Genomic DNA, 17,276 nt, shown 5'->3' with positions numbered 1-17,276 from the left:
ACTTGGAGAAGGAAGTATTCACCAAGGCATTCCAGGAACCTCCTGGATTGCCCGTGCTCTGCTGTGTTGCTCCTCCAATAGATATTGGGCTGGTTCCCTGTGAGGACCAGGGCTTGTGAACATGAGGAGTCTCTCTTCTCTGTCTGTGGAGGGACTCATCTCCTTGGTCTTCCTGCTCAGGCAGCCTGTTGCAGAACCCCTTTGTAATGTCACCTGCCCCTGCCCTCCCTTTACTCCTGACCTATAAGCCTTTGATTAGCTCCTCATCCATCCCCAGGTGGAGCTGCATGCATTCCAATAGCACAAGACACTTGTGTACACAGAGGCATTGCCCTCTCTACTACCATAAGCCAGCTGACAGGCCAGAGTGGCTGGAGTTCCTTTGTGCTGTCCTTCAGGAGCTTTCTAACTGACTTGCTATCCCTCTCTAGGCCCTGAAAATCTCTTGTTGGCCCTGGCATCAAAATAGTAAGGGATGGATGGACTGAGGTTCCCCTTCCCTCAGCAACTACAGTAGCTCTTAATGTTCATACCCAGCCACTACCGCAGTCCTTACTGCTCTTCAAGGATGGAATCCAACACTTTGACTTTTTGTCTAGTGGGAGAAATCGAAAATCATGAAGAATCACACCTTGAAGTATGTTCTGTAAGATATTAGATAAAGCTCCAGACATGGGAAACCTTAGCAATGATACAAGCTTCTTGACTCCAGCAAAGATACACTGAAATTTATTGGCCAAATTTTTGTGTACTATTACAGTTTTTACTATTGGGAACAGGCAGGGTAGGAAAGGGGATGATATTCTTGGCAAAAGAAAACAGTGGTGCTAACACATACATCCTGACTTTAAGGCATAGGTGTATGTCTCAATGACAGTCGTTTATAAAGAAGCACACACAATGGTAGAACATGTTCCTAGGATGTGCCTAATTCTCAATGGCAGCCAAGGCATCTCAAGTAGTACCTTGAAATATTGGGTAGAAGCAGACACCAGGGATGCACGTTTTCAGACTGAGCAGATTAAATCTGTCAAAATTAGGAGATAGAAGCTACCAAACAGAGGGCACAACCCGAATGGCCTTCCGTGAACAGGCCATTTCAGCTGTGACCCATTCCTGTAGGAACAAGAGCTACTTTGCATGAAAGCACCGTGGAACATTCTACTTCTTCATACCCAGAAAAGCTTGACCCAAGCTGGAGCTTGGCAGCAGCTCACAAACGTGCCTGACTGTGCCAGCAGGCAACTGGGATCCCACAGAAGACCGGACGGGGCTCTGCCGAACAACGCGGATGCCGGAATCGGTCGGATCCGGAGGTCTCCCCACGCCCCACACTCCCTCACCTCCAGTCCCCTGCCACAGCGAGGCGTGGGCAGAACGGCGGAGTCTCCAGCCTGCCCTCCCTCCCTCCCTTCCTCTCGCTTCCTCTTGCAGCCTCCTCTCTTCCACGGTGGAGGCTGCCACACACCGACCGCCGACGGGGCGGCGGCAGCAGCAATGGGGACATCGGTGCGTGGCGCCTCCGAGCGGCCGCGGGGCAGCTCCCGCCGAGCCGAGCCGAGCCGAGCCGAGCTCGGGCTGCCCCTTCTCGAGCAGAGCGGAGGGGCGGAGGGGCGGCGGGAGCTGGCTCGCCCCGGGTCTTGAACGCCGGGGCGGTGCGGCCGGCGGGGGCGGAGCCGCGCCCGTGACGCGGCGCTCCGGCGGCGGCGGCGGGGCCGGTGGCGGCGGACGGGCGGGGACTCTCTCGGCGCGGAGCTTGTGTGCTGCGGCCCCGGGAGCTCCGGCGGCAGCGGCGGCAGCCTCCGGCCGGGGAAGGAGGTGCCAGACTCCGGCGTCGCGTGCGGGTAACGAGGGGGAGCGGAGCGGCTGCTGAGGCGGCCGGAGGAGGAGGAGAAGGAGGAGGAGGAAGAGAGCGGGGAGCAGCGCCGCTCGGTCGGCCCGGCGGTGCTGCTGCCGCCACTTCCCCGCTGGGCGCTCTCCTGCCCGCGAACTCGATTCGCTCCCGGAAACTCTCGGCTCTCCTCTCAGTCGCGCCGGCGGAGTCTCGACACGGCTCTCGGTCCCTGCAAGGCGGGTGGGGGGCAACTTCTCACACTTCTCCGGAGAAAGATTTGGGCCGCTCCGCTCCGGGGGCGGCAGCGCCTGCAGTCCCCGCCGCGGCGGGAGAACTTTCGCCTCCGATCGCGGGGCGGCGAGAGGGGCCCGGGTACGCCGGCCGAAACGGGAGCAGCGCGGCGGCGCCGGCCCGGCAGCCGCGGAGATGAAGCTGAGCCGGCAGTTCACGGTGTTCGGTAGCGCGGTCTTCTGCGTGGTGATCTTCTCCCTGTACCTGATGCTGGACCGCGGCCACTTCGACCACCCGAAGAGCCCCCGGCGGGAGGGCACCTTCCCCAAGGTGAGCGGGGCGGCGGCCGGGGCGCGGCGGGCGGAGGTGGAGGGGAGGGCGGCCGTGCCGCCACCTCCGTGCCCTGGACGTGCCGCTGCCGGAGCGCCGAGGCGCGGCGGGAACGAGGCGCGGCGGCGGCGGGGCGGGGGCCGAGCGGGGCCGCCTGCGGGCGGCGCTGGCGCTGGTGCCGGCCCGGCGCGGGGCTGCGGCGGGAGCGGGCACAGCCACAGCCACAGCCGGGTGCGGGGGCTGGCGGGGGCTCGCCCGGCGGGACGGGACGGGGCCGCGCCGCGGCTGCGGCGGCTCCGCGGGTGGCGGAACAGGGTGCGGGGCGTGCGCGGGCAGGACGGGGAGAGCTGACAGCTCGGGACCTCAGCCGTGTCAACAACAGGTAGACTTAGGGAAATGCTGACTTGGTGGCTGCTTTCCTTTCCGCTGAGCCGTGCTTTGGAGCTGTAGCTGGCTGACCCGACTGCTCCTCATGGTTAAACGACGCAGTACTTCAGTTCCTCACTTTCCTGTGTTCGTTGCGTGGCAGAGAAGTTGAAAAGCTGTGTGTCGTGACTGTATTCTAATAAGGAATGTTTGCCCGTGAGAAGAAACATGAATTTCAGAGGGGACGTGATTTGCTGTGCAGAACGGCACAATACTGCTGGCTATATACAGCTGTGTGTTCTTATAGACAAAAAACCCAGCAAAACCCCACAACATAGAACACAAAGTTCTAACCTATTTATGCTTGCACGGTACTTATTTTTATTTTTATTGGAAACAAACCGAAGGAAAGTATATTTTAGTAGTGGAGTGAGACTTCAAGTGAATAAAAGAACTCTAAAAACTTAGTTAAAAAGTAACAATTGTCTCTCTGTTAGAACTACTCTTGTTTCATTCAATGCAAAAGTAATAATTGATATAATTTTTTTAATAGTAAAGACAAAAACCTCGACTTAAATGTAAAGAAAGCGAGCAGATCTGTTTTGCCTTTGTTTCTTCAACTTACAGTTCAGGGGTCAGCCTTCAGTTTTTGCAGGAAGGAAGAGAACAAGAGGAAGAGAAGAGGAGCAGGACAAGGCTGCTACAGCAGCTGAGTCTGTTCAGTGTGTAACTCCAGCAGGAGGGTAATGTCACATGCCTCTCTTGTAACAGCTAAGTACAAGTGCTGCTTTGGGAATATGGGCAGTATCTTATGTGAGGAAATCACTTAATGTATCATTATTCAGCCGGTGAGTTTAATACAGGTGTGTGTTAAAGTCTAATGTTAGATGTTTGGTTGAAGTACTTGAGTGAACAAGAAAGATTTATTAGATGTGTTTTGTCTTCCATTGTCAGTGTCCTACAGTGTAATCCTGGTCAGAGGTGTAACATGGCTTTACCTCTTGTGACCATGGGCTTGGTACCTTGATCTGTTTTCAGGCCTATTCCTTCTAGGTGATGTAGTCAGCTAGAGACAAACGTTTCTCCTTTCATCCTCCTCCCTCCCTTTGTTCTTCTAGAACAGTCTGTCAGTGTTTACTCTTTTTGTCTTTTCCATGCCTAGATTTCTTTGAAGCTTCTGATTTTCACTGGAAAAACTTCTGCCTTTCGAGGGTCCTTCCTCTGGGTAAAACAGTTACCTTTTCCTTTCTTACTGCTTTGTCTTTTGAGGAAGTTATAGATGAAATTCAAATGTTTCACTTTGTTACAACTGTGAAACCCCTGACACCTAGCAAATGCCTTCAGAGTTTTATAACATCAGTTTGAAAAAAATGCAAAAGATAAAGAGTGAAATAGAAGCCTCTAGAAATATGTGAAAGAAACACTTTAATACTACTACCTCAGCTGACAAAAAGTTGTGTCACTGCAGTGTTGCCAGAGCTCAAAGTACTCTAAGTCAAACTAGCCACAGATGTAAAACCTTCAGGCTGTTTTTGGTTGAAAAAAACTATGGCAGCAGACTGTCGATTTAAGAATGCATTTTCTTTTCCGATGACAAAGGTCAGAATTTTTTGGCTTGAAAGAAGGAAGTAAGATTTTTTTTTTCTTTCAGATGTTATTGGTTTGTTTCACCTCATGCCTCTCTGATTTGGCAATGTGCTTTGCTGTTTCTCTGTGCAGCTCTGGTAACAGCACACGTCACCTTTCATGTCCCGGAAGTTGCACATTGATTAGTTTGTTCTTTCTGACCTACGTGGCTTACAATTAGCTCAGAGAAGTGGGTACTTCTGGAAGCAGTCCCTTGTTTAGCTTAATAAGCATTTGCTATCTAGGTATTCTGTTTGAATTCTACCAGAGCAAGAGATGGGATTTTTCAGCTGGTAGCATCTGTTGAGCTGTATTCACCTAAAGTGTCATGGTAACTAGTGCCAGTAGTAAAATAAGTTATTAGAACTGCTGCTCCATTTTCATTACCACATTTTTTCCAAAGCAAGGTGCCTTCTTTTTGTGTGGTCTCAAGGTAGCTTGCATCAGACTCAGTCCTCTTTTAGGCTTCTCAGTGTAGGCCAATGGGGTCAAGACAGTGTCCTCACAGAACTTGCTCACTTGTTTGAGAGTTCAGGACACAAACAAAAATGTCTTGCAGAAATAATTTGTGGGCAAGAGCTTCCAAGATGGATAAATATCCATAGTCAGATGGCTTTATGTTCTCTTTGACCAAGTATTTAAAGGCTTTTCACTGTGGTACAAAACAGAACCCATGGTCAGGCTTGTGACACAGGAGTAACTTTGTGTCTTTTTTGGTGTTTGTGTTGCAAAAGCTGGCATCAGTAGTCAGTTTCACCGTGGATTCTTGTCACACCTGTCTATGCTACGGTGTCATCAAGGCAACTGTAATAGAACTTTAGTTGAAGTGCTTTATATCCTTGTCATCATTGGTGGTGTATTTAAATTATAATAGCAGAAGATCTCAGTGTTGCCATAGAATGGAAGCTACTGTTAATTTGCGGGAAAATAACACCTATAACACATGTAGATCAAGGCTTACTGACCTCTCCTCTGTAACTCCTGCAGGTACCTTTCTGGACCCTGCCTGTTTGTCAGGTGTATATTATTCTGGTGATGATCATATGACAATCTTTATCTGAGCCTGTTCATAGCCATGGGATGCTCCTGTCTCAGGACACATATCAGAATATGATGAGCCCTAGCGTCCTGTCTCAAGTCTAGGAACCATGTTACAACATTGGGCAGAGACTAGCTCAAGGTGCAGGGAGCGCCTTAGGTGCATTTTTAGGTTATTATTGTAGCAGTTGTCTGTACAGATTCTGGTGTAAAATTCTTCTAATTTAATATAATGGAGAAAGAGCTGAGTGTATTGTTTTTGTTATAATACAATATTATACATATAATGCAATACAATTATATTATATTATATTATACAATACAATATATATTATAATTATATAATACAGTAAAATAAAGCAATAATACGATATTCTCTTGGAAATCTTGTGTGACTGCAGGCTTGAGGAAGTCTCAAAGTGGTGTTTAGGCCTATGACATTGCCTGTGTCATGTGTCACAAGTGTCATGTATGAGGGATGTGTGGGCTAAACTGATAACTGCTAAGTGAAAGCTACATATAAATCAAGTCTGAGAAGACATCCATAAGCAGCTTACCTTACAGAACTTGTGTTATTGTGTACAGATGAATAACAAATACTGATAAACCCATATTAAACTGTTCTGGATTTTGGACACATATAGAAGAATAAAAATAGTGTAATGGCTTGTGGACTGTTTATTTTGATTCTAGATCAAAATAAGGGTCTCACCTAAGCATGCATGGCACACACTAAAAGTCCAATTAAAAAAAAAAAAAGTGGAAGTTTTGTTTGTAATAGTGTCTTGCATCAGATATATATGCTCTTTATGTAGTCTTATGACGAAAGTTAATTTTTAGTGAATTTTATAGCTAAGCAAGGGGAAAACAGCATCACGTTGAATTATCTGCTGTCACTACCTGACAGGTAATGCTTTGAACTTGAGCTTTCTCCTCTTGCCACTTTTTCAGTTTACTTGGTTTAGCTTTTATGGGACAATATCTCTGCACTGTGTTAAATGTTTTTTCTGGAAATACATTTTTGAAAGTCAAGACTGCAATGATTCTGGAAGGTAAATGGACCAGCACCAAAGAATGCTTCATTTTGTATTTACTATTTTCTTTGAACTTATTAAAAGGCAAAGCAGAAACATTCAGGAACTACCAAGCTTACCATTTTCTTTTGACTAAACAACTGTTATTTGAATGAGATCTCCTTTCCACCTCTGTGTATTTTCCCCACCTCTCTCTTTGACCACCATTTTTTGTAGCATACTCTCATCTCATGTGTGTTAACTGCTTTTATGAACTCACCAATTGCCCTGCATCAAAGAGAGAGGTGATCAAGAGTGTATTTGTTCACTTTGTTCACAGAGTGTATTTGTTGTTTTGTTTTTGGTTTTTTTTTTTGCTTGCACATTTTGTGTAAAGTTCTGGCTAAGCAGCAGTCAAGCAGAAGCTATTAGTCTCTTTCAATTAGTCTTTAAATCCGGTGTGAAATGTTGAGAAAAATGTATTTTACAGAATACATAGTCTACAAAGCAGTAACTCAACTGTAATTGAGCACATCCTTCTGCTACCTAGAGTTATTGCCTAACTTAATGGTATAAACTAAACAGAGAGAGGTTTTCTAGTTTGTTCTTACTTTAGCTTTTCTTTGTCTAACACATTAAGTTTTGACTTGTTTGAATGAAAATAACCATTATTAAAGTTCCTACTCTTAATGGCAAATAAGTTGTGCTTCACTTTTGTACTGCTAGACGTTTAAATAAAGATTCATAGTAGGGAGAAGAATCAACAGATTCTCATCAACAGATGAACACAAAATATATCAGTGACAGTAGTACCAAATATTTTTCAGTTTAATTGACTTTAAACTGAATATGTCTGGATTTCTTTTTCCTTGCCTTCAGGTCTCTGATGATGGTGTCAAAACTAGTCCTTAACAGCATGCCTTATATTTGTCTCTGTAAATGCTATGAAACATAAGTCTAGTGTAATAGTACATTAAACATTCTTGTTATTGCTGCCTCTGGTTGTAAAGCAAAATGTGAAAGTCTATCAACTTCTTAAAATCTATTTGTCAGGCTGTTGCATCTTTGAATCAGAACTTTATCATTCTCTGAAGGGAACAGACTTCTGTAGTTATTTAATTCAGAAGATTTCCAGTGCCTCTGTAAAGTGAGCTTTCTTAGAATAATCCTTTAAGGGTAGGAAATTGCTAATAAGGTCTCTTATGTTCTTTCATTGTCACAAATGCACATAAGCCCTCTGCACGGATCAGCAAAGCCTTCAAACCTTGATTTGTCCTTTAACTAATACATTGTATGCTTGTTTTTTGTTCTGTATCCTGCTTTGCAAAGAAAATGCACACAGAAACAGTGTACTCAAATATCAAGCTTTGATCGTACATTGGGTTACATTTTTAACTTTTACCTGCTTGTTTTTTCTGTGCAGGAGGTGAATGTTTAATTGTATATTTAGTATTTTCTGTTCACTACAGTCCTCTGATAGCGAACAAAGAATGCCTCCTGGTGTTACCATCTTGATAAACTGGCATCTCATCAGAGTTTATATCAAGATTTTGGCAAAGATAGCTCATGATTTCTAGAGATGTACCTGGATATAGTCACTGGCAAGACTGGTGAAGAAGACTGTTATGATGACTGCCATTCAGTGCAGCCAGAAAATGAGACTTTGCTTCCTCACTGCTTACTGTAGTGAATGTGTATAGGCAATGACCTCAAATTACATGTCCTTTGGAGAGCTCTGTCCATTGTGGTGCTCCACTTTCTTCACCACAGTTCTTTGGTACACCAGAGACTCTAATGCAGGACACTGGCAGCTCCTTTGTGGTCTCCTTTTTCTCCATGTGGGTGAGAAAGGGAATGGGTTCTGGCTTGTTTTGAACCCAGCACTCAGTGGTTGCTGGCTGAGTCTGGATGTAAATAACCAAATTCTGCTGACATAATATCAGAAGCCTCTATTCTGGATTTCTCCTTTGCCTGCCTGTTTCTATGAGATCTCACCTGTGGCCCTGTCATACTCCCTCTTCAGTTATTTGAGCGAGATGTCTTTTTCCTGATGAAGTGATCACTAGTGGTCTGTTGGTCTGCATTTAGAGAAGAAGTCTGCATTCACTCAGGAAATGAAAATTCCAACTACCACCTTTTCTGCAATGTGCAGTGTTTAGATAGGAGAAACTGAACACTCTCTACTTCCTCAGAATGAGACATGTTGGGCTGTCATTGTGTTACTGGGCTTTCCTCCATGTGTTGGGTGTCACTGTGCTCCTTTCTGGAGAGTCCTTGCTGCAAATCAGACTGGCGTCAGGAGCAAACAGAGAAGGACAAGCAGAGGGCAGTGGGAAAGCAGACTGCCCTGGAATATTTGGGGCATGAAAACTGCTGAAAAGTTCAGAGTGACTGAAGCATAAGGAGCTGTTTATGTAGCTGATTCATGTGGTGATAGTGGCAGGTTTCTCAGGGCAGCTAACAGGTGTGGACACAGGTGTTCCAAATGGGAGGAGGGTGTGTGGATCTGTGGTGCTTTCACATGAGAAAATTCTGTTGGTTAAGGCAACCTTGTGTAATCACAGGGGGGGCGAACAGGTGTGCTGCTCATGTGATGCCATTCTCCTACCAAAGCAGTTGTACCTACTTTTGGTAGATTTATTGGCACTTTGCACTTCTTGTAGAAGTGCTCCCTATGCTGTGAAGTAACAGAAGGGTTGGCTTTATTGCTTTTTTAAAAAATCTTTATTTACACATTCAACAATGTAGATTAACAGAGCATCCTTTAGTGTTCACTTGTACTGGGATATACGTCATGTATCTCCAATTTTTGGTGCATTTAGACATTTCTCAAAGTCTTGGATCAAGGTTCCTTCTTTTCTGAGAAGACTTGATGCTGTGAAGTCAGGGATAGTTTTGCTGACATTTATGACTTGTGTACCTACTGAAGTTTTGCTATTCAATATCTACAAAGCCATACAGAACCCAACATTTCAGACAGAATTGGTGCATCTCTGCTCAGATTAAAAAAAACTTAACAAATCTTCCTGCTAACCCTCTAATGTGTGGAAAAATTGAAATTTTAATTTAAAAGAATACTGTTGGAGTATGATTTTAGTAATGGCGAGGATCTCTGTTTTGTCTTTTAATTAGTGTTCCCTGTAACATGCTTATAATCTGTTTTTCTGGTAAGACAAGGTCTGTTACTAGCAATTAATAAGATAAAACAGCTTTAGAGTAAGTTCAGTTTGGTACTGTTTGGCCTTGATATTTGAAGTCTGCTGCCTTCCTTTAAAAATGTTGAAACTGAATTTATTTTCATCTGTTAAACTCATTGTTTTGAAGAGTTTGCCGTGTTTTTCACATTCAGCTCATATTTTAAAATAATTTTACTATTGAACAGGCACTATCTATTTAAAATTAATAAGAAATAGTGAATGTGCAATGAAAATAGACCTAGCTTTTGCATAATTGGGATCCATGTGAAATTTTCACCTTGAGAATGAATTCCTGACATAAATTATTTTCATACTGAATGGAGGCTGGGATCCATTTCTAGTCTGAGATGCTATTGCTTCTTAAAGTTAATTCTCATGGATCTGACATTTCACAACAGAAAGCAAAACCATTTTGATGATCTCAAAAATTTGATTTCCTGCAGTTTGAACTTGGGTATTGCATGAAGTCTTGGTTACATGTTCTTAACTGTAGCTTTTTATTTCGTGTTTTGCATTCAAGCTGAGTTGGCACATGGCATGATTAAAAGCTTTAGAAGAGAGGCATGGTGTATCTCACAGTCTCCAGAAAAGAAAGCAGACTTTTCTATATTAATGTCCTCTGTTAGGTTTCATAATGGGACATCTTTGTAAGGATTTCTTTCTCCAAATAACAGAAGATCTATCTCCACAGTTAGAGTAACATACTTTAACAGACTTCTGAAAATAAGTGTCGTAGGTAGGCTGAAACCTTGCAGCTTAAAAATTATTGCTGGGTGTTTGTAGCAACATATGAAGTTGTTGATGTTTGAAGGTCATCTGGTAACAAATTGCTATTTGTAGACAGAGAACTTGGTTTATAAAGCAAAATATTTTGTCACATAAAAACCAGTAAACTGGTAGAATTGTTATAGATTTTTCAAGGTTTAACGTATAAAAAGTTAAATGAAAGGTATGTCTTAAAGACATCAAATATGACGACCTCCAAATTTGGAGGAAGTTTATATCTGTCTTCTGGAGACTGGCATTATATGCTGGTGGAAGGATCAATCAAACACTTATTTTATGAGGTTTTTATTTGTTTGTTTTCCACTGTGTCTGTTGTTTTCCTGGAGAGCATATAATTGGCTCGATGACATAAACCAGATGGGTGGTGTTTTATCTGACCAGGTAGTTCACAGGCTATTGCTAGGCAATGTGAAACTTTTTGTGGAAGAAGGTGTAAAATACTTCTACAGCATACATAGATGAGAATAAAAATTTTAAACAGTTGTCTGATTTTACAGTTGTAGAGACAGTGTTGATAGTGATGGGATAGGTGTGAGCAGTACTTTAGCTGCTTGCACACTTGATAACTCTGAACTGTAGATATATGCAGTGAAGCTGGGAATGATTTGTATGGGTGGCAGCTGTGCTGTAACTTCCTAGGAATCTAAAGATCAGAGCCTCTGTTGGGCAGCCTGTAAAGCCCCTATCAAGTATTGTTTTATATACGTTATTTTTAGATTGAGTGGCATAATAGGCTATTAGGCTTCATGTAGAGAAGCCCTTCTTACTTTCAAAATACTACAGATATTGCAAGGGAAAACACTAATTTTACATAGAAATGTGTACACAGTATCTTTAACAGCATTTGGAAGATTTTAGTCTGGTTGTTTCTTTTGTGCCACCAGGTGGCATGGGACTACAGTCTGTTTATTCTATTTTTTTTTCTTTTCAGTATTCCATCATCTGCATATTGATTTCTTTTTGTTTTCAGTTCATTGATTTTATAAGTTTCTAGAATTTATCTTTAAACTGTTGGGATTCTAGGATGTTGCTCCTACATCTCATTTAGCTTAATCTGGTTTTGTCGTCAAAATATATTTTTGTCTTTTTTGGAAACAGTAGCTGTCTGCCTGTGTTGCATTTTAAAACCTGTTACTGTTTTCAGGATGTATCAATCTCAGAAACAGAGACAAGCAGTGGACCGGCACTTTACACAGCCCATAAAATGCAGAGACAAACTAATAGCATTAAAGAAATACTAAAACTTATTGTCTGAAAATTATTAAGAACTTCCATAAAGGTAGAATTGTAGTTATGACTGTAGTTATGATGTAGTTTAGAATCCAAAAGCATGGTTGGTAACTCTTGCTGAGTGTTTGGTTTTCTTTTTTTATTTTTTTAATTCCTGAGGACTTTGAAAAGCCAAGGGAATTTGAAAGAATGTATACATCAATTGAGAAAGGAGACATAATCCTTGCAAGCTACAGCTGCTGAAAAGAAAAAGGCAAATATTTCAATTATATTACTGTTGAAAGGGAAAAAAGTGTCATGTAAAGATGTTGTTTCTAATATTATATTACAATCCTAAGAAGATAAGGCAGTGGTGCTGGGAAAAAGTCCTTAAAACCATAAGTCACAGAGTAACTGTCTACTGAATCAATAGTATTTGTCTTGAATGTAATGGTAAAATGTAGATACCTGAAACTGAAGCAGGTTTTGTTGTTATGACAGCTGCTTGCAAAAATATCTAATAATGTGTTGTATATTTTCAGATCTGAATTCAGCTTTAATAATAGAGAGTGACTGGTTTTTTTTTTTGTTCTCTTGTCACTTCTTGTTACAATAAAGTCATTCTGAGGAAATAAAGAAATTACTGTTAATGATGATAGCTATCCCTAAGGTCATATTAAATAATCTGGCCTTTTTGATGCTGTAAAAGCTAGCACATTCATGTGTGATAAAAAGCATCCCTCAAATAATTTGGAAGGAGTGGCTAGTCCATGAGAGAGGGCAGTTTTGGGGTGTCTTGATTGGCTGTGTTTCCTCCTGCATGCCAGCAATAGTGATTAGACAGCATTAATTTGCTTTGTGGGATCTGTCTCTTCCAAGTTGCACTGGAAGATGCATTGACTTCTTTCAATTCACGCTGGTGTTGTTCTGCAGCCTTCCTCTTGTGGAGCTCTCTAGAATATCTATAAAATCCTGTTGTTTGGCGATTGGAGATGACCTTCTGGCTGAAAATGCCCTTAGCTTGATATCTCTTTTACAGGATTTTCTTGATGATTGTAATGGTCCAATTATACCGACTATTCCTGTGATCAGGCTGTTAAGGGATCTCTTACATCCTTGAAGTTCTTTTGTTAATTTCTCTCCAACTTCTGCTGAAAATCAGAAAAATGGTATTTATATTTTACTTGTATGGGAAAAAACCTAAAATGTTTACAGTATCTTCTTAATCCCATCACGATGTGACTGATTTGTAAAAAATTGCTTTCTGTTTGATGTTCTGATAAATAAAAAGATCAGATTTTTCAAAATGAAAGATGTGAAATAAGTTGTATTGGATATAATTGCTGCTTGACAGCATAAGACTTTAAAGAGTATCTTTGTATCACTGATTAAACCTTGTGCAGGGAATTCAAGTTCACAGAGGAAAAATGTATCTTTTGCTATTTTCTCTTGGGTTGAAAAGAGAAAGTTCCCTTTGTTGCATCAATTCCTTGTAAGTTTGCCTTTATGTAAAATATAAAATAAAGATATATTTGAATTTTCTGTGTGATCACATACTATTGTGAATTGGTTGTTGTTGGGTTTTTTTTGGGTTTGTCAAGAATTTTTCTGAGAAATAATTAAACTTTACTTTTTATTTCTCTCCCCTAGGGCCAGCTTTCAATATTGCAAGAAAAAATAGATCATTTAGAACGCCTGTTGGCAGAAAATAATGAGATTATTTCAAACATACGCGATTCTGTGATCAATCTGAGCGAATCAGTAAAGGATGGACAAAAAAATCCAGAGGCTGTAAACGTCGGTCAAGGATCTGTTTCTGAGCTGTTCCCTACTGCTTCAGCTTTGCTTGCAGTTGATTCTGAGGATTGTTTGTTTGCTTCAAAAAGTGGAACTCACAGTTCAGGTGTACAGGTAAGCAGTATGTCTTTCTGATTCTGCTGGAGTTTTAGTTGCCACTGTATGTTTAAATCTAAAAATGTCGAGTTGCTGCTAAAATCTTGGTACTAAGACATAATAGAATTGTTGAAGTGACTGCTGTATTTAACAGATGTTATGAAACTCTTCCTTTATATCTTTTTTAAAAGTTCTCTGGAAATTGAGTAATGATTATGAAGAGCCAACATTTGAGAAAGCTTAAAAGTTTTTTGTAAAAAATAGAACACCCCACCATGATTATTGTCCCACCAATTCTTTGGAAACAATTTATTTGAGTATTTATTTGAGTTTCCTCAAACTCTTCTAAAACTGATGAAAAATAAACTGGAAATAGTAGATAGGTGTGGTTTAAATAGATTTTACTTTTAGGGGGATGTATTTGTAGATGAAACTTGATGGGTAGGTAAAGAATGTGCAAGAATTAGTAATTTCAAAAAAATCAATATTTCATAAAGGGTCCTGTCTTCCCTTTTGAATGTCATTTCTGTATTTCAGCATTCCTGTGTGTCTTCAGTTTGTATAGGCACTTTGATCAGAAAGGAGGAACATATACCATGTTGACTGCTTGGCATAAACTGTGGAGGTTGAAGTTTTTAAAGTCAAACACTTCAAGTTGAATTTATTTTACTTTCTGGTGATGCTTTTGAGTTCATGGACTCTTATATATTCAGTTTTAATGGAGTGATTCAGGAGCACTGAGAATACTCTGTGAAGTTTGTGATCTGTACTGTTTTTGTGAGTCTTGTGGGAGTACTATAAATATTCATAGTGCTCTAAAGCAAAGATTAAATTTTGAAGTCCAGCTTTCTCACTTTAGAATTTGAAGTATTTCTCTTGCAGGAGAAAGACAGTGGACTTCAGACAAATAAATGCACATATTAGAACAATTTTAACCTCTGATGTATCATGCTTAATACTTTTAAACTCTTCAGGAATAGGCACTACCTTAATGTCTTTTATAGAGAAAGTAGGCTTTTTAAAGGCAGTATCTGAACACCTCTTTTTGTGTCTGATATGCATCAAGACTTCTGTGCAGGGAAGTGAAACATCTGGAGCTGTGGTTACAGGCTTTCAAGTTAGTGGTTTATTAACAGGTTATTCATTGTACAATCTATTACTATGTTAGGTGATGTACTTTGTTATGTGCATTAAAAATAAGTTCTAGTAAATGAATTTTGAGATAAAATGTGTTATCTTAAATTCTTGGATATGTTAACTGGTTATGAATAGAAGGTAAAACATGTTTTCTAAAACTGCTTTTTGTTTTTTGCTTCACACATGGAGAATACAAGAATATACACCTGCTATCACCCAACTACCTACTACCTACCTAATGGAGATCTATTGTTGCTATACTGCTTTTGGATAATTTTCTTTGTTTTTATGTATATTCACATGTAGATAAGAAGAAAACACACTGTTCTCCTACTCACACTTTCCTTTCTTCCTTGTGCAGGGAGGAGGACTTTGATGTTCTCTGTGTCATTGCATTGCACCCTCTGCTCAGCAGGTTATTCACTGCCATCATTAAGTCACTGTAATTGTGCTTCTGTACACAGTTAGTTTCTCACCCTGTGAGTCTGAGCTGCATTTCAGTTATGGAATCTAGACTTGTGTTTGACTTTAAAAGACCTTGACTTTAGCAGAATTCCTCTAGCACCATGTTAACAAGCTGATCTAAATCACTGATCTAAATAGTAAAACTAAAAACAGTTTTACTGTTTAATACTTTACCAACCCTGATGTATTCTGCATGCTCAGTTAATTTATTTGAGACATTTTCAATAATTATTTTGAGCGCTTTTTGAAAGAAATATGTGTTAATTTCTGCTGTTTGTAAACATTAACTTAAACCCACAGATTTTTACATTACTTCTCCCATATTTGTCTCTCAGGTGGGTATATGAGAGACTAGAAAGTAGTAAGAGCTAATATAGGTGAGATTAAGTGTTTGGATTTTAAAAAAAAAACTTTACAGAATGAAGACAAAAGAATTTTCACTGAATAAATCATGGAAGTTGATTATAGTCTCCCATAATGGAGAAATCATTGTAAGAAGATATTCAAATATGGATTAAAAAACCTTGTGATGATACATTGAGAAATATTGCTAGATTTGTCACTCAAAGATATGTGATTTCATAAAACAGAAAAACCAAGTTTCTAACAAAATGAGACCAAAGGATGAAGGATGTTTTTTTCATGGAGGAATTGTAAATCAAGAAATTGTTTACTTCTACTTGTGCTGTTTGTAAGTTGTTGGAAACCTGTAACAGAACTGGAAACTGAAAATAGAGGTGACTTGAGAATGCTATAATTTAAATCAGGTAAAAGACTAATGTGTACTTTTTTCCCCCAAAAGATAAATAATAGAGACAGATAATAAACTAACAAAAATGAAGATGACTAGATTCAATATGGATGTGACCTGTTGCTTTTTCAGTTTAGTAGTTCAAGAAGTATCTGGCATTTGTGCTCAGAGAAGATGGAATTCTCAATAGCCATCATGCTGAGCTTGAAGGTCTTTTAAATAATACAGTGAGGTGTCTCCTCCTCTTGTCCATTTCAACTACTGAAGCATCTAACATCAGGCTTAATAATGTTACTCTTTTTGAAAATGAGACATGAATCACTCTTTGAAAAGGTGGTTTGAAGAGGCACGATATATGCTTTTATTTCTTCTGAGAAGTAGTTTAGTATTCACTGTTAAGATGTTATGATGTTTTCATGTGGTTTATATAATTTCAGCAGTTTGAGTCCTTCAGTATAGAGAAAGAATAAGCCCATGTAGAAAAAAGACAATGAATGACCTTCCCAATGGTTTAATAAAAAGCTTGTAGAAGCTTGGCTATCTTCTGAAGCAGCTACAATGAAGACAGGCAGCATCCTTTTTGAATTTCTATCTGTCTACTGTTTATAAAAAGTCCTTTATTGCTATATCTGTATTTTATACTTAGATGTGAATCTAAAATATCTCTGTGAAATACTTTCTTTAACCTCTTTTGCCTTTTGCTGACTGGCTTGGAATTTATTCTTCACTTGCAATCATGTAACTTGTTTGAGTGATGATGCAATTTATAATTAATCCTTTGCACAATTCCTACTGAGGATGGTGTTGTACGAAAGAGAAAAAAGATTTAACTTCTGTCTTTTAGATTTCTTTTCGTAATTGTAGGGATTCCAGCCTGATCTGGCTTTAGTTGATTTCAGTGGAAGTTTTTGATGGTTTTTCTTGTCTTTTTTTTAAACTGCTTTTAATTAACCTCTGAATCTGAATGGTTGAGGTTGCCAGGGAACTCTGGGTGTCATCTGGTCCAACCACCTGCTCAAGCAGGGCTACCAAGAGTCAGGTGTCATGGATCATGTCCAGGTGACTTTTCAGTATCTCCAAGGATGGTGAGTGCACAGCCTGACTGGGCAACCTTTGCCAGTGCTTGGTCACCCTCACAGGCAAAAAGCTTTTCCTGATATTCGGGAGGAACTTTCAGTGCGTGCCCATCACCTCTGATCCTGTCTCTGGGCACCACTGGAAAGAGACTGGCTCTACCTTCTCTGCACTCTCTGCCTTTGGTTTCCTGGGTGGTCCTTCTTGCCTTGTCTTGAAGACAGGAGAGACGTGTCTTTCCTCCAGTCTTTGGGCTTCTCATCACCATGATCCTTCAAAGCCTTTCAAGTGTGGCCTTGCAGACAAAAGCCAGCACTCATGGGTGC

General features: G+C 40.7%; 1 protein-coding gene across 1 annotated transcript in view; it reads left to right on the top strand.

Moving 5' to 3' along the window:
- The first annotated feature begins 1,695 nt into the window (after positions 1 to 1,695).
- MAN2A1 (mannosidase alpha class 2A member 1) overlaps positions 1,696 to 17,276 on the top strand; it is a 107,242-nt gene continuing 91,661 nt past the window's right edge. Inside the window, exons 1-2 of the mRNA XM_054653333.2 lie at positions 1,696 to 2,395; positions 13,281 to 13,541. Of these exons, the coding sequence (XP_054509308.2) occupies positions 2,261 to 2,395; positions 13,281 to 13,541 (396 nt within the window). The 5' untranslated portion in view covers positions 1,696 to 2,260. The remainder of the gene's footprint in view (positions 2,396 to 13,280; positions 13,542 to 17,276) is intronic.

The sequence above is a fragment of the Agelaius phoeniceus genome, chromosome Z (assembly GCF_051311805.1).
Source record: "Agelaius phoeniceus isolate bAgePho1 chromosome Z, bAgePho1.hap1, whole genome shotgun sequence".
In the NCBI taxonomy this organism is placed as follows: Eukaryota; Metazoa; Chordata; class Aves; order Passeriformes; family Icteridae; genus Agelaius; species Agelaius phoeniceus.
This window is presented reverse-complemented; position numbering and strand designations above follow the sequence as displayed.